The sequence below is a fragment of the Strigops habroptila genome, chromosome 1 (genome assembly GCF_004027225.2).
Source record: "Strigops habroptila isolate Jane chromosome 1, bStrHab1.2.pri, whole genome shotgun sequence".
Taxonomy (NCBI): Eukaryota; Metazoa; Chordata; class Aves; order Psittaciformes; family Psittacidae; genus Strigops; species Strigops habroptila.
The window spans coordinates 91866497-91887427 of NC_044277.2; the positions used below are offsets into that span (position 1 = coordinate 91866497).

At 38.2% G+C, this 20931-nt stretch overlaps 1 protein-coding gene across 7 annotated transcripts in view; it reads left to right on the top strand.

Moving 5' to 3' along the window:
- RANBP9 (RAN binding protein 9) overlaps nucleotides 1-20799 on the top strand; it is a 40581-nt gene extending 19782 nt beyond the window's left edge. For 2 of the 7 annotated variants that reach the window (XM_030476197.1, XM_030476591.1), the window contains 12 exons: nucleotides 777-829; nucleotides 2991-3158; nucleotides 5945-5967; nucleotides 7967-8151; nucleotides 8941-9053; nucleotides 10373-10481; nucleotides 11884-12074; nucleotides 13835-13982; nucleotides 15693-15814; nucleotides 18023-18174; nucleotides 18858-18969; nucleotides 19807-20799. In XM_030476197.1, coding sequence (XP_030332057.1) covers nucleotides 777-829; nucleotides 2991-3158; nucleotides 5945-5967; nucleotides 7967-8151; nucleotides 8941-9053; nucleotides 10373-10481; nucleotides 11884-12074; nucleotides 13835-13982; nucleotides 15693-15814; nucleotides 18023-18174; nucleotides 18858-18969; nucleotides 19807-19937 — 1507 coding nt within the window. In that variant the 3' untranslated portion in view covers nucleotides 19938-20799. Of the gene's footprint in view, nucleotides 1-776; nucleotides 830-2990; nucleotides 3159-5944; nucleotides 5968-7966; nucleotides 8152-8940; nucleotides 9054-10372; nucleotides 10482-11883; nucleotides 12075-13834; nucleotides 13983-15692; nucleotides 15861-16810; nucleotides 18175-18857; nucleotides 18970-19806 lie in introns of those variants that run through there. The other 5 variants (XR_003990020.1, XR_003990045.1, XM_030476268.1 and 2 more) reach the window with 5 other exon arrangements.
- Nucleotides 20800-20931: the final 132 nt, after the last annotated feature.

Genomic DNA, 20931 nt, shown 5'->3' on the forward strand with positions numbered 1-20931 from the left:
AGCAAAATTGTTTCTACTAACTTCAAATAGTGTGATTTGGGAGCGGGGAGATTATTTTTTTCAACTTTCCAGTACTTGCTATTAAACTGTTAACACTTATGCTGGACATGACTTTATTAAAACTACCTTTTGTAAAGCTGACTTTTGGACTTTATTGACCTGGGTGTAACTTGTTTAGACTTAAGATTATGGGTTAATACAGTAAAATATTTTCCCTTGTTAGTTTGTCAACAGATTCCCAACAGTTAAGTAACATTGCTGGTAAATGTCTCAAGATGGCATTCTGCTCTAAGATCCAAGCCTTTAATGGTTTAGTGTGATCTTTTTGTAAGTGCTATGCTAAGGGTGCATTTTGGTGCAGAAATAATGCAGAGTTTTGCATGTATTTTGTAAAATTACTTCAGATTATGTGCAAAACATGATTAGGTATGATGAAGATGATGAAATTGGTATGTGTATAGCTTTATCCCTACTTTAAAAATAAGGCATAGGCTTTGATGGTTTTGTTCATACTTTATGGCTAATACCAGTATTTGCCATTGATAACACAGGTTTCATTGCTTCCTTCAAGGACAGAATCTGTCTGTATCGAACCATATATACTAGGAATTACTTCTTAGTTCCCTTGCTGTTATGCCACTATTAAATGACCCCTCAGCAGCTTAATTGGTTTATGACTAATCAGCACAGTGTTTCTTGGCAATACTCCCATATATATGTATACACGTATGTTTGTAAGAGAGAGATACATTTCTTTTGTTCTTTCATTTTTACAGTTACATGGGAATTGGGCTGTCAGCACAGGGTGTGAACATGAACAGACTACCAGGTATGTTCCAGTTTTTATTACGTAAGTTACTCATGTTGGTTAATTGTGGTTCTTTTTTTAAATATGCTTGACTTTGATAGGAAGGTTCTAGTAAGCAACAGAGTGTAGCATGACATCTCTGTGTTGTATGTGTCATCTAAATTATGTACAGCTTGCAGCTAAAATAAAGTTTAGCTTTTACTGTATGCTTGCTCCTGTACTATCAATTTTGTGTTAATTTATAACATTATATACTTATAACATTGTGCGGATACTTTTTAGCAGACAAATTTTGTATTTTTTATCATGCTACCTGTTAAAAATGAAGCTATGGATTTCCTTGCTCTGTAAAAATGATTTTTTTAACAATAAGGATGAACCACTGTGATAAAAACTCAGTCAAACATGCCCAGAGAAGCTGTGGCTGCCCCATCCCTGGAAGTATTCAAAGCAGGTTGGATGGGGCTTTGAGCAGTCTGGTCTAATAGAAGGTGTCCCTGCCCATGGCAGGGGGGTTGGAGCTAGATGAGCTTTAAGGTCTCTTCTAACCCAAACCATTCTATGATTCTGTGAGTTTAGCTCTCCTGCCATCAGTTTCCGTACCGTTACTTGTCCAACCTTAATAGTAAGGATGTGTAGCAGAGTATTTAGTTTAGACTGTTCCATGGACTTGCGTGGTCAGGGATGCTGTCTTGTTAACAATTGTCTGCAGTAGTTCTGTATAGTATTTACAGAAGTTTTGTGTGTGTGTGTACATGCTGTTTTTTTACTAGATCTTTAAATGTGTAAAACAAACAAACAACTCCCAACCAAAATAAACAAACAACCAAACAAAGCACTAACTGATTTTTTGAAATTATTACTATTAGCCAAGCATAAAATCATGTTAAATTGGCCTCAGGGTATCTGTATTCTCTTTCTTATGCATTGTTACTTTCTCTCCCAAATTTTCTGTTAGAGATCCTTATGATGACAGCAGATCCCAGTTACATTGTGAGCCCAGTTAAAGGGGGATGAATTACTAGTTCGTGGCATTAAGTCATTTTGAGTATGATTTAGGATGCATTGCAAATAGTTACCAAAGATACTGCTAATCAATGTAACTGCAGTAATTTAGGGTACTTAATTTACTGAGAGATGTTTAATGTGGTGCCAGCTGAAGCTACCGATTGTACAGATTAAGGGCCTGAGTATGGAAAAGACTTCCAAATTAACCTGTTAGGCAGAAGCTTGATAGAAGAATTAACCTTTTAATCTTTAAAAATGAGTTGTCAGTGTAACTTCTTACAGTCACACTGTGTGCATATATGCATATGAAACTTGGCAATTTGTGTGAAATACCATGCTTTATATTATTTTGAACAGGCATTTAATAGACCTGTTAGGAAGATTTTGTGGTGCCTGAAAGTTTACTTCTTTTCTATGTGTTTTTGTTTACTATGGAATTGCAGAGAATGTGGACAGGTATTTTCAAAAGAGCAAAGACTAAAATTGCTTGCTATGAATTACACTAAGTAGTGTAACAATATGAAGCTTCTTAACTGGTTCTGCAGCTTCTTCACCTGCAAAATTAGGACCATATTTGCATACATAACGATTTACTTGCCGGCTGTGACTTACCTGTATTGATAATTTTTTTTTCCTTTTAATTTTCAGGGCAGCAAAGCTAGTGACACTACAGTCTGGAGATTCTGCTATTACGCAGAGACTGCTTGCTGCTGAATAGTCATTGAGAATAATCAGGAGTAGACATGTGTTTCCCCAGAGATGCATGTTTGGGTTTTAGCCAGGAAGAATTTGATTATGACATATGGTAGCAATAGTTCTGCAAGATGAAAGGGAGAGCAGGAGAATCTTCACTGCTTTACTGGGACATGTCAGATCTGCATATAGCTTCTCAAATTTCCACATTGTAGCTGATTATATTTTTGGTGTTGATAATTTTGTGAAAGAGAAAAATGGGTTATCTGAATTTGCATTACCTGTTACCTACTACAAATGGAATTACCTTTTCAGCCATTTTGATAAAAGAAGTTGCAATTTTTTTTAAATGAAACAGATTTGTTAGATAAGAAATCTTAGAAAGCAGAAAGCTGAGCATAGTAATTAACTGTATTAACATAGTCTTTCCATTATTTCATAATAAAGGAAACGAATAAATTGCAAATGCTTTGTTCTCTAGGTTGGGATAAACATTCATATGGTTACCATGGAGATGATGGACATTCATTCTGTTCCTCTGGAACTGGACAACCCTATGGCCCAACGTTTACTACGGGTGATGTCATTGGTTGTTGTGTCAACCTTATCAATAATACCTGCTTCTACACAAAGAATGGACACAGCTTGGGTATGGAGAAACATTACCGTTAATGATAACATTGTGTCTGTAAGTCTGTTGTAAATCTGAAGCTCTCTTCATGTCAGGAACAAAGTGTTCGAATAGTTCTTTCGATAGTCTTACATGATTTAAGTAATGAATTTCTTATGTGCCATTTGCACTAACATTCCTTGTGATTTTGGAAAGATTTGTCATAATACCTCATTCCACAGGACCTGCATTTATGCACTCCACTACTAAATCCTCAAATAATTCTTGATGCTTATAAGGTACTAGATAATAAGAGAATTGGAGAAATAGAGAATGGATATAGCTAAAATTCATTGCTGCTATATGAAGGACACTTAGCCTTCACTAAAACCTTACCTTGTATGGGTGTTATTTTGAGCATATGTTGGAGAACAGTGTCTTTTGGATTCTCAGTCTGGAGTCAGGCATAGTTGGGCTAAAGCCATGAATTATGGAAGTTGTGCTAAAATTAAGTCTGTTAAATTCTTGTGGCAAATTTTAGTATTATGCAACACTGAAAGATGAAGATAGATGAAGGGGGTAGAGTTCAATTTTTTGATGCAGTGAGTATATAATAATTCCATTACTTAGTGCAGTTTAATGAGCAAAGATGCAGAGTGTAAAGAAATAAAGGGGGAAAAAAAAAAATCTACTAGTCCCTGAGCAGATTTAACTTTGGAGTTTTCCTGCTTCTGTTCAGAGCAGGGCTTAGGTGTCTCCAAAGGGCAATTCCAAGTAATTACTTCTGTGATTCTATTCTATCATAATTTAATGTTTCTTCTAAATTGAATGAGTCTATATTCCTGCACTTAATGCCTTGACAACTATGGCAGTGGTACACTTGAACCATGCACTTTTGGCCCTGTTTCAGGGTATATGTTGAAATGGAAGACAATAGGTTCATGTTGTGTTTACCCTAACTTTAACTGGATTAAAGCTGAGAAGGGTAGTCTTGCCTTACTCCCTTTTTGGAACTAGTAGCAGTGTGCCTGCAGCTAGGCTGGATCAGATCATTGGTCAACTAAAGAGACAGTGGTTTTCTGACTACAGTTATGGTCACATGCATGGAAGAGCAAAGAAGGGAGGAGCAGAACCTTCTCTTTTAGTGGAAGTCTTAAAGCAGACTGGATTAGGACAAATGTGAAACAACACTCCAAGTGATTAAAACCTATCTGTAGAGGAGAACAGAATGGCATAGGTGAGGAGAGGCTAGTAAAATGTCATGTGTCATAGACAGAGCCTGACAAACACTTTATGGATTTCAGAAGGAAACTTGACAGCTGTTCTGCTGTGGTGGGCTTTGCTAGCTTGAATTTCTGACAGAGGAAAATTGATTCTGTGTTTAGGGGAAAAAAGAAATTAGCATTCTTGGCTGTCTTGCTGAGTTGTTTCTGCCAGTTGTCCAGAATCCCTATACGATCGTGACTTGGAGGACATTTATGTTTCTTCTCTGGGCCACAGATGCAGTCTAGAGTATTAGTAATCTCTGGCTCAGCTTGGGATTTGATGCTGCAAAAAAGGGCTAAGCAATTATTTATGCAAGTGTGAAATCATGGGTTAAAAAAACCCACCAGCACCAACAAAACCCCCCTACAAACCCAAAAACTAAACCCCTGCAAAACCCTACTACTTAGATGTCACTCAGTCATCAATTATCATTTATATGTCTTGCTTACTGCCATGGTTACTTTGGAAAAGGGCGAGTTAGATATCAAAATGTGCCAAACAGGAAGTTTATAAAAACGTGTGAACAGGTAATGAGTGACATGTTAGCTTTGAGATGTGATGGGAGGAAATGGATTCACTCTATATGTCATTCTTTTGTATCAAAGATGTGAGTAAGGAATCCAGATGCTCTTGGTGTTTGCAATCTTGGTGAAGAATGGAGATGGAAAGCAGAGGTGGAATTTAGGACAAAACGTTAAAAGCTTTGTTTTGATCTGAAATTTGAAAAGACAATGATACAAAATAAATAAGAGTTTCAAGGGCTAAGTGGATTTCAGTCATTATGCAGTTGTAAAAAAATAAATTTGAAGGAATACATGCAACAGTAAAGGAAATTATGAAATACTGTTAGCATTTGGCTGCCAGAAGGAGATTTCCTGATGCTTATTTTTTAACTGAAAGCTCCTCAATTTCCCCCTCTAAAATTGCATGAAGTTCCTGAAGTGTATAGAGGTCAGATTTTTCTCTAATCCTGAGACGGCAAAATCATTGCCTTGGTCTTAGGGGTAGATGGATGCTTGTAATTACACAACAAGGTAGTAAGCTACTCTGAAAACCAAAACACTCTCGCGTGGATTAGAATGAAACATTCTCCATACTGCTTTGGAGTATCACAGGCTGCTCATATAAAGATCATGTGTACTTGTGAAGAAAAGTAATAGCAAACAAGAAAAGACACCATTAAATCTTGCTGTTGCAGCATCAAGACATGCAAGTGAAGAAATATCTTCAGATACTCTTATTTTGCCTCTTTATTCTGTAGCCAGAATTTTCATACTTTCTAATCTGTGTATCTGAGTGATGTTTGCTAAATCTTATGTCCTGTGTTGAAAAATTGAGGGCAAATTGAGTACTTTTGAATGACAACTACTTTTTGCCAATATTGCCTTTGATTACTCAAGCACATCAACTGTGCCTAAGCATCGCTGCTGTCACCATATTTAACTACTTATTTCTGAGATGGTTTGGGTGAGTTTTCTGAACATGTAATGATACACTTAAGAAAATGAGGGAAGAATCCAGACATATGAAAATTAATCTTAATTTTCTCTTCATTACAGGCATCGCTTTCACAGATTTACCGGTAAGATAAGTGCATTTTCAAACAGCTTTCCTTCATATTAGAAACAGATGTTTCGGATGTTACTTGTCTTTTCCTTATGTTTGTTGGAAGTACAGTTATAATCATCCTGACCAATTTAATATCATAAATTTTTCCTCACCATTTAAGTGGTGATTTGTTAGTCAAAGTAAAAATTTTTTTGTTTTTAAACTGATTTTCGCTGGGGTTTTTCTTTTCAGGTTTTAACAGGCAGTTCTAATGGAAGTGTAGCAGGAAATAATGCATACAAGTAGTTGTTACATACTTTGTTTGATATATGCAGGCTTTACCTACAAAGTAAAAGCTATATTAAACACCAGCACGGTGCATGTGTGTGTTCAGCTGTGTATCATACACAGAAGGGCTGGCTACTTAAGACATGGTGACAGTAACTCATCCTTGATGTCTAATTTTCAAAATCTTTCTCTATATTGTTCCCTCCAAAAGGTCAAATGTGTCAGAGTTTTGGTTTGTTACTTTTTAAAGCAAGCTTGCGGATACCTGAAGTTGCCTAGCTTTTCAGTCAATTAAATTGTAATTTCCTTAAAATTGGTAGAAATGTGTTCTACATGCTTCTGGTACTGGCATGATACTGCACTTTTGTTTGTTTGTTTGTTGTGTTTGGGGTTTTTTTTCATCCACTTCATCATTTAATCAGGTTAGGGTGAAGTGTGTGATCCATTTCCGTCTGTCCAGTGACTGCCATTTGCTATGGCCTTTAGGAGTCAAGGACAAATATTAAGGAAAAATAAAGTCAGTAACTCAGGGCACCTCCCAGCTCCACCACAGGGTTAGGTGCTTCGTGTAGGAAGCTACTGCCGCTGTCCTGGATCTGTGGGGTGCCAGCAGGGCACACTTGATAGTATGTGGTACCAGCACCGGAAAAGTGACACTGTAATCTGAAGTTTGAACCTCGACTCCTTCTCATTAGAATCACTTGTCATCTCATTAAGAGACTTGAGGCTTGTGCTTTGTTGATTGTCTGCACTAGGTAACACTGTGAGCAAGGTTTATTTAAAAAAAAAAGGGGGGTTGGATGGGGAGGAAGTGGCAGAATTTGGTTTGGGCATGGTTTTAACAACCTGACTATCTTTCTGTAATTCCACTGGGTTTCAGTGTCCCTACTGACCTGCATGTTGGTAACTTCTTTATTGATAGCTTTAATTTATGTACCATATAGTTCTGTAGATCAGCATACCTTTATGATGTAGGTATATTTATAAATCAAAAAAAAGCAACAAACCCACCCACCCACCCAAAACCCCAACTGATTGCATTGCCATTGCTGAGGTGCTTAGTTGCATTCAAGAAAGTTACTTGAATCCCAACAGGTATTTGGCATATTTTAGATTTGCGTAGAGACCTAATCTCTAAGCAAAAAATAAAACTGAGACAACAATAAATGCTTTCAAGTCTTTTTCTAGATACAAGTCCAGGAATTCATGAGAACTTCAATGCACTGTTACAGTTCTTTTTAGGCGCTACATTTGGACTTTGAGGCTAATGAGTTCTCTATCCTGTCAGTTCTTACCACTAAAATTCAGCGATGTTTTAAGTATTTCACCCCAAAAGGAAAATGGCCCACTTTGTAAGTTTAATTTTTGTTCTCTTTTTAAAAGAAAAATCCTGGTCTTTAAAAATCAGTTAAAAAATGGTATTGAATATTTTGTAAAATGGAAACCAAAAGTTGTAAACTTTAGCACAGTTTGAAAAGTTAATTTCCTGACTAGAAAGAGAATGATCAGTAAGGCTTTCATATTTCAAAATAAAAAAAATAATTATGACTACTGGGAATAAAATTAATCAGTCATTGTATTGCTGGATTGGTAGAAGTTGCTTTAACTGCTGGACAGATGATCCAGAGGTATTTGCTGCATCACACTACTAGTAGCAGTGGGGATATTATTACAGAGATGAAGGAAAAAAAAAAAGTGGAACATTTAGAATAAGAGGAAAAAACTAATTAAAAAATTTCTTGCAGCCAAACTTGTACCCTACAGTAGGGCTTCAGACACCAGGAGAGGTTGTGGATGCTAATTTTGGACAACACCCGTTTGTATTTGATATTGAAGACTATATGCGAGAATGGAGAACCAAAATTCAAGCACAGATTGACAGATTTCCAATAGGAGATCGAGAAGGAGAGTGGCAAACAATGATTCAGAAGTAAGACTTTGAATATTGTTAATTTAAAAAAGGAAGTTATTAATTGCATGATTCCAGAAATCTTTAAAACATTGTACTTATTGTGCAAAAAAATACAGGTAGAAGTAAAACCTAGTACAAATAGTTTTGTTAACAGGTTGATAAACAGTTATAAATTTGACATGAATAGATGTTTGAGGAAGAGTTCTCTGCATCATTAATAATTAAGAGTTTATAATGATGAGTGTAAGCCTTCCATTCTGATTTGCCCTATCTCATGTGCACTGGGGAGAAAAATTGACATGGTTTTAATGGGCAGTTTTAATACATTGGGCTCTGGAAATTTCCCTTTGTGTTCTCAGCCTTTGGCATACCAGGTTAAGTTGTGGCTCATTAGTATCTCACTTGAAAATAGAGTGGTGTGCCTTTGCATTTCGTATTTCTTCAGTGAAAACAAGTAATTAGTGTGCAGAAATTTAACTTCAGTGTATGAAATGAGCAAAAAAAGACACTTAATTAGCAAGTATTATTTTAATTGAGCCTGCTTTTGGGTGATGCATAATTTAATTCAAAATTCATCATAATCAAATGATACATTGATTTTTTTAAAATGTTTTTTCTGTACAGTGTTTTGAAGAAGGTGCTGGCCCGTAACTGAATTCATTTTGTCTGACTTGGTTCTGAATTTCAAGTAGAATTATTTATTCAGTCACTTTTTTCAGAAAAAAAGGTTTTTATGTTCAAGAAGCTCTTGATCTCTTTACTTGTATGTAATGTGTGTTTCTGGGTTTTGTTTTTGTTTATTTTTAGAATGGTATCATCTTACTTAGTTCACCATGGATACTGTGCAACAGCAGAGGCATTCGCCAGATCCACAGACCAGACTGTGCTAGAAGAATTAGCTTCCATTAAAAATAGACAAAGTAAGGCTGGAAAGCATGTTGCATCTTTTTTCTCCTCCCTTAAACAAATATTACCTAAAGCTTTCTCTTAAGCATCACTGTAGAATTTCCTTTCAGCGCTACTACATAGTACTGTTCTTTGCTGTAAAGTTACACACGCATGAACAGCTGGTTAAGAACAACTTCCACACTAACGCTTTGGAACTTGTTTGATGTAATGAAATGTGGTAAATTACCTGTTGTCTTTCTCTTGAGTGGAAAGTTGTGATCTGTCTTAAACAAATGTGTGTAATGTCTCTAAAGGAGTGTTTGTGAGAGCTAATGGTCAGTCACAAGCAGGAATATAAAACTTAGTCTTGACAAACATTTAGATTTTTATCTTAACAGAAAAGGGGTAGGGTTTAGAGAATGCTTTGTAAGTTAAATCAGATTTGAGTTTTCCTGCTTACAGATGTGAGGGGGAAGAGGACAAAGAGAACTAACAGCAGTTCAGTTCTAACTTGCTGTGGCAGTGTTGTTTGGCAGCCTGATGAAACACTGCCTCCCCTGTTTGTTGAAATCCCTGCTGTACAAACACAAGCATTTGTGTGACTGCATGACATACCACATGGGGAAACTGCTCTGGTTGAAAAATAACCCATTGCTTGGGCTGTTTTTCATTTTGGATCAGTTTCTCTGTTGGTGGATAGAGCTGTGAGGCTGTTGGCGAGTTGCGCCAAGTTACAGTAACAGAAGCATCAACTAAAGCAGGGACTGGTATGGAAAGGTTTAGTCAACTGTAACCTGACCGGAAATATGTGTTGTAGGTGAGAGAGACTAAATTCTGTTTTTCTTAGTGAAAATTGAACCTGTGGGAGTGGGACAAAATTTGGATGTTCTTGGGTGATGATAGTTTGGGCTGTGTTTGTTCATAAAAGTATGAAAATGAGAAATCGCAGAAGAGTGTCTGCAATCTTAATCTAATCTAAATGTGCAATCTGAGTACAAAGCAGTCATGTGCTGGCAAAAACCAAAAATACTGAGTGCTCACCTAGATACATGTAGGTGCAGTGCAGTTCTTAAATTCTCCCGTCAAACATTTTGAGGAAGCATGATCTTTCTTTACACTTTTTTTCTAAGAGGAAAAAACCTTGTTGATTGATGGTTGCAGTGTCTTTTTATTGTTAATTTACATGTATTAATCCATAAGCTGTCCGTTTAACTGATGTTGGTTTTGGTGAGCAGAGGTTCAGAAATTGATTTTGACAGGATGAATGGAGAACCCATTGAAACAACATAACAGCTGTATCCAAGTTTACTAGAAAAAAATCCTAATCTCTTATTTGTTTTTTGGTGAACAGGAATTCAGAAATTGGTTTTAGCAGGAAGAATGGGAGAAGCCATTGAAACAACACAACAGTTGTATCCAAGTTTACTAGAAAGAAATCCTAATCTCTTATTTGCATTAAAGTGAGTCTTCAAATTATACAGATGTGTGTTTATAGATGGCACAGTACCTTCTGAGACAAGACAGTTACTCATTTAAAGCTTTCACAGAAATTTAAACAAAGTTAAGCAGCATTTTTTAGAAAATGTGTATAGTTCACTTTTTTATGCTATATTATTTGCTACATGTTTAACTAGGTTTTGTCATCAAGGTCCTGTTTTGCAGCATAATTCACATCTCACTGTAGGCTTGTTTTCTAGAACTAAGTTTTGCGATTTTTAAAATCAATTTTAATCAGTTTGGGTGTCAAGTAAAACTTAAAATGCAAACTGATAAAGTGTCATATTGAAGAAGGTTAAGAGTCCTGTTGGCATAAGTTCATCTGTTCCTCCAAATGGGTAACTGAATTTAAAGACCAGTTTAAATGAGCTGTTTCACTCCATGTCACTTTACTAGAAACCACTGGCTAATGCTGTGGAAATTGCATAATCCCAAAGAGTTCTCTTGGCTTCCCAGGCATACAACAGTCACCTTCATTCTGGCATTTTTACTTGCCAGCTGTGCTGATCCTCCAGAATTTTGTATCACGTTGTAGTGTTAAGAGTGCGGAAAAAAAAATCTCTTTATCTCTTATGAGAACAAAGCACTTCAATTTTTATGTTAAGTAACTTGGAATGTGTTTGAAGTCTGTCATGCTTAAGAGCTGAACAGAATTCATGTGGTAGTACTGCAGACTTACCAAAGAATTCACAAAATACGAACATTCTGATGAAAGACTTCACTCGATAACATCAATTCTGTGTTAGCTTTTTCTTAACCCATCTAAATTTGCCTGTTCTATTGGGGCTATCCAAGCCTAAACCGTAAAGCAGGAATTCTGAGCTTCCTTAAAGTCCATAGCAAAACCTCCTTATCTAAAATAAAATTGACAAAGAGCAACAGCCTCTAAAGGGAAGGTTTGTATGTGAGCTTGCTTTTCAGTCTGTTTTCTAGTACGAATGTTTAATGTTAAGAGTTATTGAAGGCTTACTGTTCCAGACAGTCAAAACTATGTTCTCATTTACTGTGAGAGAAATGACAGACATGACAAGGTAATGACATACCCTTCTCATGAAATAACCTTGCCCCTGCCAATAAAATAACACAGTTAAGAAAATACAGTTCAGCTCTCTGAACTTTGAGGACTTACTGACAAAGTCTGTCCTTGAAGGATAATACTCTTGTTCTCCTCCCTCACAAACTTTGTAATTGTGTATTTTTGGCTGAATACGCCAAAGCTTATTGATGGTTGGGGTAACTGACATCCAACATTTTGTTGAGTCAGACTTTTTGTATATTTAACACTAAAAGTAAATCATTGCTGTCATTGGTAAACTGAAATGTGTAAATTGTTTTATTAGCTTAACTTTTTTGCCTTTTGTTTAGGGTGCGCCAGTTCATAGAGATGGTGAATGGTACAGACAGTGAAGTGCGGTGCTTGGGAGGCCACAGTCCAAAATCTCAAGATAGTTACCCCGTTAGCCCACGATCGTTCAGTAGTCCTAGCATGAGTCCCAGCCATGGAATGAATATTCACAATCTGGGGACAGGAAAAGGGAGCAGCACACACTTTCCTGGTAAGCTCATGTGGGGGATATACCACATAGATTTGGATATACCACACCATGGAGGTTTTGGAGTTTTTTTACAATGCAGTATTGGGAGAAGTTAGAGATACTCACAAGTCTGACACTTTGTTTTACTCAAGAGTTGATACTGAATGCTTTGCATAAAATTATAGTTTTATTATTAAAATAGGCATTTCTCAGTCACTGGGGAAATGGAAATTTTATAAATAGAAACAAATCTTTTTTGCATGTGCTCTTGGTTTTACTAATGGTTTGCAAAGTAGGTTGCCACTGATTCTAAGAGCTTGCTTCTGGGAGATGGAAGGTTCTGACACAAATTTCTGTGTCCTTTTGGTGATAATTTATGGCTTGGGCAAGGTGGTTTCAATCCAGTAAGTGGTGTATATGATCCATTTCCTGTGGTGTTTAGGGAACAGCTGCTCTTGTGTAGGAAATACCAAACTCCACCACCTAGCTTCTGGTAAAAGACTTTCTGCTGGCAGCCAAATTTAATGTGCACAGTTGAAAGAGTTCTGAGAACACCTAGGTGGTGGTAAAGCTTCAGTGGGAAGCCATGAATGTTCAGAGCTGCCCCATTCCTCTGGGGAGATCCCTGTGCCTTCCAGAGCACCTCTGAAGAGAAGAAGTTGGGCATATTAAAATGGTACGTGAATGTTTAGTCTTTGAACCCAAGACTCTTAAGGTAGGAGAGGACATCAACTTTCACTTCTGTTTCATTCTTAAATCCAAACTGGAGCAGATCTGGGGCTCTCTTTCATTTTTTTTCTTTCTCTCAGTGGGATTGGATAGGAAGCCAGTGTAGCCTGGCCACCGGAATACCTGCTGCCCTTGCCAAGGCAGCAGCTTTGCTTTTCTTCCCTCTGTGTCAAGACTCTGCTGTCATATGCGAGTAGAGGTCCACTCGCACTTAGTGTTTGTTCTTCAGGTGGTTATTGGGATGTATGGTAGAAAGTAACTTTCTAATTTTGAAAATAGAGGCACCACTTAATAAGCAAGTTGACGAATGTATTATTAGAATTGGGGTTTGGGATTTCCTGAGTGGCAGCAACTGTTTTGTTTATAAGAAGCCCTTCCTGGGACCCGTTTCTATGTTAGAAGATACTAGGGAGCTCCTGCTTTTGGGCTTGATGGAACTGGTAATTACATGTTTGCTTCAAATAGTAGTTTCTTGATTACATTTTAGAAGGGTCAGAAGAGATTTTAGCCAGACATCATCATTTCACAGCATGGTGTAATTTCATTTAGCAAAGCACAATATTGACAATTAAAATAATTATATGGGGAAGGAGGGTGGTAGTGTTTAAGTGTAGCAACATGTATTGTCAGCACTGAATTTTACTGCATATTTATCAAGAGAATTATGTGATTGGGAATTAGGAAGTTGCATGTCTGCTTCCATTCGTAATGGTTACAGTGGCCTGGAAAAGATTTTCAGACCTTTAGAAACAATGTACAAGTTCTGGAAAAAATTATTTTATGTTGATGCAGTTTTCTGTTTTCCTGGTGTAAGTACAACTGGAAAACCTTCTCATGTATGTGTTAGTACTTGTTAAATAATGCTTAATATCTGCACTGTGGAAGCCTTAACAGATCAGATACCTGAATCACAGGGGCTAAGTATTTGGGTTTATTTGGTCTTGGTCAGTAAACTCTAGATTTGCCAATGAAGCTATACTTACTTCACTTCTATAGATGGGTACTTACAAATAAGTTTGTAGATGATTACAATTACTAAAACTTTCTTTCAGGGTTTGAAAGTAGTTGCAGTAATGGAGTTATATCAAATAAAGCGCATCAATCTTACTGTCACAGTAAACACACGACCACCAACTTGAATGTACCAGAGCTCAACAACATAAATGTATCAAGATCACAGCAGGTTAACAGCTATTCCAGGTGAATAAACTTCCCATGCTTCTAACTTACGTTGAAGCTTGTGTTGTCCGTGTGCTTGTATTGCAGAGTTGAGTTGTCAGTGGGCTCTGATGTGATTTCAGTTTCTTTTCTCAAGGACAGTTAAAACATTTTGCATAAGGGGCTAAACCCTTGTGATCATTTTAGCGTGCTTTGGTTTTGTTTAGCTTCTCAAGCTCAATACACTTGTTTTCTCCTTTTTGGTTAAAGAAATACAATGGACAAAAATAAATTACCTTGTTAATAGCTATTTATGGTCAGTTTTGAAGTTGTGTAGTGAAGATTAACTAGCTCTCTGGCACTTGGGATTTTAATTTAAGCCACTGACACTGATTTAAGAACATTGGAGGCAGGTAATGAAATGTTTTCCAGATACTCTGCATTTGTGGCAGTATCTGCAAAGTACACACAATTGAGATGCATATGAAATCTGGACTCCCTTCCATTGCACACACAAGAATTGTTTGTCTATTTCAATCACTGTCACTTGTGCAAACACATTCGATTCAGAGAATGAAAATAGATGTATTAGCCAGGGTTAATACAGTTATTCATCACCAGTAAATATCAAGCTTTGGGTTTAAAGATGCAGGGGAACCTAATTTGATGTGAAATACAACAGTACTTCGCCAAGATGGATTCCAAAAACTACCAGCTAGGATGTGATAATGCAGCGGTGAAATACAAAAAGTATTTCAGTTGGATAGTGATGATCGAGGGGGAAAGTAAGAGTAACAATTTACTACTTAACTTCATGATTTGTGTTTGCATCAGCAATTGCCTCTGCCAAGAAGTCTGGCAGCGTCCAGGCAACTTTAAGATTTTTCACAGGAGGAAGGCAATTCCTTGGCCACAGTGTTGCCCACTCAGAGAGGCCTTTTGGTTTCCTTCCTCAAAGGAAGCTGGATATTTTTGGTTGCTTAGAAGCAAGATATTAAACTTTCTAATTGAATCTTTTTAGTCTTGAAAGAGGTTTTAGGTTGTCATTCTCCATGTCAGAATAGAACAGGCAAAAAAAACCCCTCAGTCCCCAAAACCATGCTGGCATTGCACATTGCTTTTGTGACCTGCTATGAGCCAAGTATGGTGAGCAGTTGTACACTCTGAATTTGCCTCGGAGTATCTCTTCAGTGTCATGGTTTACTCAGTATTTGCTTTGGATTTTTCTTCATTTTCCCACTGTCATCCCAGTGAGAGTAAATGAGAGATCAAGGCTTTTGTAAAAGAATTATCTAAATATGATATTCTCAAAGTAGGCTGTATCTAGAGTTAACTGTGGGTTGTTTTTTGGTTTGGGTGGTTGTTTTTTAAAGTGAGAATAGTATATTTTCTCAATGCATTTTCTCCAGCCTTATGTACAGATGTATGTACAGATACATAAACAAGGTATGAACCTTTTGGTACGTGTTTAAGAAGTGTTGTACTGTTCCTGAATAATGATGGACATGTTTAATTTTTCAGTATCTGAAAATGTCACTTTAATGAATGCTGATGTTAGTAGAGAGAGCTTTCAAATGTCCCCGGTGCTCTGGTAGTACCAGTTCCTACGGAAAAAACTGTACTCAAACTTGGTAATACTTAAGAGCAGCTTTTCAGTAGCCAAGATGAGGAAGTAGTGTGCTGAAGTTGTGAAGAAGATAACCCTAAGTGCTTAAATATGAGTAAAACTTGTATTTATTACTCTCTTTGCAGCAATGATGTAGACATGGAAACAGATCACTACTCCAATGGGGTTGCTGAGACTTCATCCAATGGCTTCCTAAATGGTAGTTCTAAACATGATCACGAAATGGAAGAATGTGACACAGAAATGGGTCTGCAGTGATATTTCTTACATTTTTATTAAGTGATGGCAACAAGGTTATGTTTTTACTTGCAATGCTTCCCACCTTGAAAATTAGGGACATTAGCTCAAATCTTAATTTTTTGTTTGTTTGTTTTGCCACTGTTAGATATGAATCTTAAAACCACTAATTTGGGTGGTCCAGTGCCAGAGGGACAACAGGGGAGATTGGTTAGCTCATGGATATTGGAACCAGCATCAAGGTCAAAGGAAAGAGAGGAAACACCCTGTTGTGTAGGATGCCTGGGTTAGGGTCGGCAGATTGCTTCTCCCTCATCCCCTAGTCCTCTTATCATTCCTGGTGCTAACATGAAATGCTCAAGAAAAGAGCCATGTTTGGGAACTGAGGTGTAAGAGAACGTTTCCTGCCAAAAAAAAATAATCCTGATTTACATAGTTGTGGTCTAAAAAATAACTTTGTTTCACTTAACCTGCTTTATACTCAGACATACCTGTTTAGTTTGTGACAAATGAGTTTAAATACCCTCTGATTGCCAGCACACCACAAAAAGGTACTGTTACTCCGTCAGCTACCACGCAGTCAGATCACTTCAGTGCAAGCAGGCTGGAGCTCAGAGAGTGGTTGTTATTGCTGGCTGTATCTGAAGAAGTGCCGCTGTTTCTGCAGTTGCAGAACTTTCTTCTCAAACAATTGATTTAACCAGGCATCAATTAATAGGTAGTTCAAATGAAATGTGAAGCTTGGGGCATCACTGGTAAACTTTCAGAATGTGGCAGTTCTCAGGCACCTGCGAACACTAAGAACAGTTCTGATAAGCGGCTGCTCATGCAGCTTTTGGGGGTAAATACCAGTGAGCTGGTGAGAAGCAAATGTAACTGCTACAGCCCTGGAGGGGGGAAATGCAAATTGCCAGCCTGTGTTCCCTGCATTATGTTCTGCAACTGGCTAATAACAAGGCCTCATTCTGTGACAGAGAAAACAAACCACTTTTTCACTCTCTTGCAGCCTTTTCCACAGAGGCTTGCCGTGACAGACATGAAGCGGCTGCACAGGGCACAGAGTTGTTTGTGGTTTGGTTTGGCTTTTTAATGTGGTTGTTTTCTTCCTGTGGAAAGTGATGTCCTAGATTGGACAGCAGCAGCAAATATCACTTCTTGAAGACTTCTGGGTGCTTCACCTTTGTAAAAAAGAAACGTGGCTCCTCAGCCTACATTGTTTACTCCCTGCAGTTTGAGTTTGGTGGTTGTTTTGGTGGGTTTTTTTGCTGTTTGAAATATTTATGTGTTCTCCTTAGTGCTGTGTATGTAGTGTTAAGTAGGCAGGTTTTTTCCAGCGGTGATATGCTCACGTCCAAGAACAAAGTAAAAGAGGCCTTACAAATCCTTACTTGAAATAGTGGTCAGAATACATCACTAGAAAGCAGTATTAAAATAGGGAACAAGAATGGTTTGGTAATTATGGTGTACGTAAAATTCTGATTCAGAACTTCATTCCATTGATGACAAAAAGCAAGGAATGGATAAATGCCCCTTTCTTTGTTTTGTTTTGTTTTTGTTTTTTTTTTTAACAGACTGCTTTAGCTGTATATTAAAAAAAGGCAGAACTTTGGGAGGAGCCAAGGGTTGATATACTAGTATGAACTGCATTACTGTCTTTTAAAATCACTACTGTTGGGGAACCTTGTAGCAAACAGTAAAGAAATCAATTGCAGTGTTCTGCTTAGTTACAAAAGAAGCCTGAAATGTCAAAATTATTAAGCTAATATATTCTAGAAGGAGTATGAACATCATCTTGTCTGTTTGGGAGTTCAGGTGATCTTACCCTGCATTATCAGTTCTGGCTTTGGTGTATCTTTAGAAGCGCAATGCCAGAGAATTAAAAAAGCAGAACTTTTTTTTGTTGTCATTATTAAACTTACATGAAATTTTAGGGTAAAATTTGGTTTATGGTCAAGTTAGTTTAAAATTCAGCATTGCAAAATAAACAGCTTGTGTAGACAGCCTTTGCCTTTAGTTAACCGTAAGCCTCTTAATGCCTATAGAGGAGCAGTTGGGCAGCAGTCGGAACAGGGGTACGTTATGCCAAGGTGTCTGGCCCAGCGTGCTTTCTCTCTCAGAAGACAGATGTCTTTCGAGTGAAATCAGTGCAGGTTCTATACATCCATACGTTGTTATTGTCAGCTCTGTTGGGGTGATGATGACGCTGTCATTTTTGCAGAAGTAGATTCAAGTCAGTTGAGACGTCAGCTGTGTGGTGGCAGCCAGGCGGCGATCGAAAGGATGATCCATTTTGGAAGAGAATTGCAAGCGATGAGTGAGCAACTAAGAAGAGAATGTGGCAAAAACACAGCAAATAAGAAGATGCTCAAGGTATTTTTAACGTGGAAATTGTGGCATTAAAGGGAATAACTGTGCTGCCCAGCAGAAACTTCCCCCAGCATGTGGCATGGCAGTACTGTGCTGCTTTAACTGCTGCCATTTTGTTGTTGCAGTGGTCTGAGAGCAGTGTTCTCCTTAGCAGTGTCTCCTGCCTTGCCTGTGTAGCACATTCACCCAGAAGATACTTTCATGCTGTGCTACGGTTAAACCCAGGGATAAATATAGCACTTCGTCTCATTTCTGGCTATGTAACTTGGCCTCTTGAAACAGAGTGCTGTTTTCAGCTCTAATGATAATGATCCATGAGAAAGAGAATTGATACAGATGCCCAAAATGTGCTCTCTTTGGTACTCTCTTAATGAGTTTACCTTGATCTAAGATGGCTCTGGAAAAGAATTCCCCTGCCAAAGACTGGCTGCATGCAGTTTTCAGCTTATTTTCTATTCCCCCATCACTTACTAAAGTACCACTCCCATTTGTCTTTCTGTTGGGGGAAAACACTGCTTGCAGAAAATGGCACAAGCCCTGTTACATTTTCTTTTTATCCTTTTGTACTGATGGGGGACACTGACAATCACCTTTGTGATTCTGGATCAGAATGAGGGAAGAAAATAGTCCGTGTGTTCATGAGTAGCATATAGCTGCAAGATGTAATAAAAATCATCTTTCCACAGGATGCGTTCAGTTTACTTGCGTATTCGGATCCCTGGAGCAGCCCTGTTGGAAATCAGCTTGACCCTATACAAAGAGAACCTGTGTGCTCTGTACTTAATAGTGCAATACTAGGTGAGTACATACAAGCCCGGTGGTTTGTACATGTGGTGTGGAGCGCCTTTCGTTCCAGACAGGGAGCACTGCTGCCCACCATGCACCGTCTGCTGGGCTTGGTACAGGGCTGGCTGAATGATTAACAAAGTGTAGTGATGCCATGTATGCTCCTTTAGTAGAAGAGTTTTTCCCTGTCTTCTCTGCTGTGAAGACAGGCTGAGGGAGTTGTGCTTGTTCAGCCTGGAAAAGAGAAGGCTCCAGGGAGACCTTAGGTGCAGCCTTCCAGTACCTTAAGGGGGCCTACAAGAAATCTGGAGAGGGGCTTTTGGCAAGTGCATGTAGTAGGACAAGGGGGAATGGCTTTAAGCTGAAAGAGGGGAGATGTAGATTAGATATTAGGAAGAAGTTCATTACTGTGAGGGTGCTGAGGCACTGGCACAGGGTGCCCAGAGAAGCTGTGGCTGCCCCATCCCTGGCAGTGTTCAAGGCCAGGCTGGACAGGGCTTTGAGCAACCTGGTCTAGTGGAAGGTGTCCCTTCCCATGGCAGGGGGTTGGAACTGAATGAGCTTTAAGGTCCCTTCCAACCCAAACCATTCTGTGATTGTACGGTAGTTTTGGGGACACATTAATGTAACAGATGTAGCCGTCTTTGTTGTTCAAAGCAAAAATGGTCCTGTTCAATAATGGTGTTATGCAGGGAATTTGGAAGTGTCACTTTGTTGCTCCTGCTCTGTCTTGATGTAAAAGCAAACAGAGGAATTTTGTATGAACAATTTAAGCTTAAAAGGAAAGTTTTCAGTGTATTACCATGAAATTAATGGGGTGTTTTAACTACTGCTGTGATTCTTTTCCAGAGACTCACAACCTGCCAAAGCAACCGCCACTTGCCCTGGCAATGGGACAAGCGTCACAGTGTCTGGGATTGATGGCTCGATCAGGAATTGGCTCCTGCGCCTTCGCCACAGTGGAAGACTACCTACACTAGCTATGCATTTGAAGACCTGAAAGGTGTCGTGGCATATTCAACACGGAAAGTAGGCCAGCTCTGCTGACTGGAATTTGGGATTTTAATTATGTACTAAGGACAAGTCTGTCGCTTTATGTTGCTTCCTAGTTTACAGCATGATGCAAATGATTTCTAACTTAGCGTTAGGAGAAAATTTCCATCTTGAAACCTCTTAGAGAACTAAGAGTTGAAAATGTCACTGATAATGTCAGACATCCAGATTGACAAGTACCGGTCCTTTAAACGATTGTCCAAAACAAACCAAAAATCCTGCTACCTTGTGGTGGGACGGAAGAGTGGAAAACGCAGCTGTATTAGCATGTGGGTGATGCAAATGTCAAGCAGGATGACTTGCCAACCTCCACCCCCATTGTTACATAGTTCAATCAGTGTAATTTGCAAAATGCAAATGGTTTGGATATATAGTGTTGATGGGAAGAAATGATATTTTTTAATGTGTACTGTAAAACTTGAATTACTCAGGAGCTGAGTGAATATGTTTGTTGCTACTTACAATCCCAACCTGTTGATCTTAGTAGGGTTTTTTTTTTTGTTTTGTTTTAACATGGTCTTTTCAACTTTGTTTCCTTGTTTAATTACAGACAGCTTCTGTTGTGTAGACTCACCAGTTTAACTGTTGTATTATAACAGTATTACATGTCAACACAGTGTGGTTATGACCTATTTATATAAAAACCAAATATTTAGTCAATTTACAGTCTTAATTTAATCTTTGTACACCTTGCATTTTTAAAAGTGCTTAAATAGTACTATATTGCAATAAAATGTAGTGATACCATAATTAACCAGCCATTAAAAACTTACTTCTACATACATGGTAGCACAGAGGTGTATGCTACATTTCCTCGGTTCCCGAGTTCTGCCCTGGGACAGCGTTTCCTGTGTCAGCCTGTGAATTCGGAGCGGTGGCTCACTGCTTGAACAGGAGATGCCACTTCCCTGCACGGGAGCA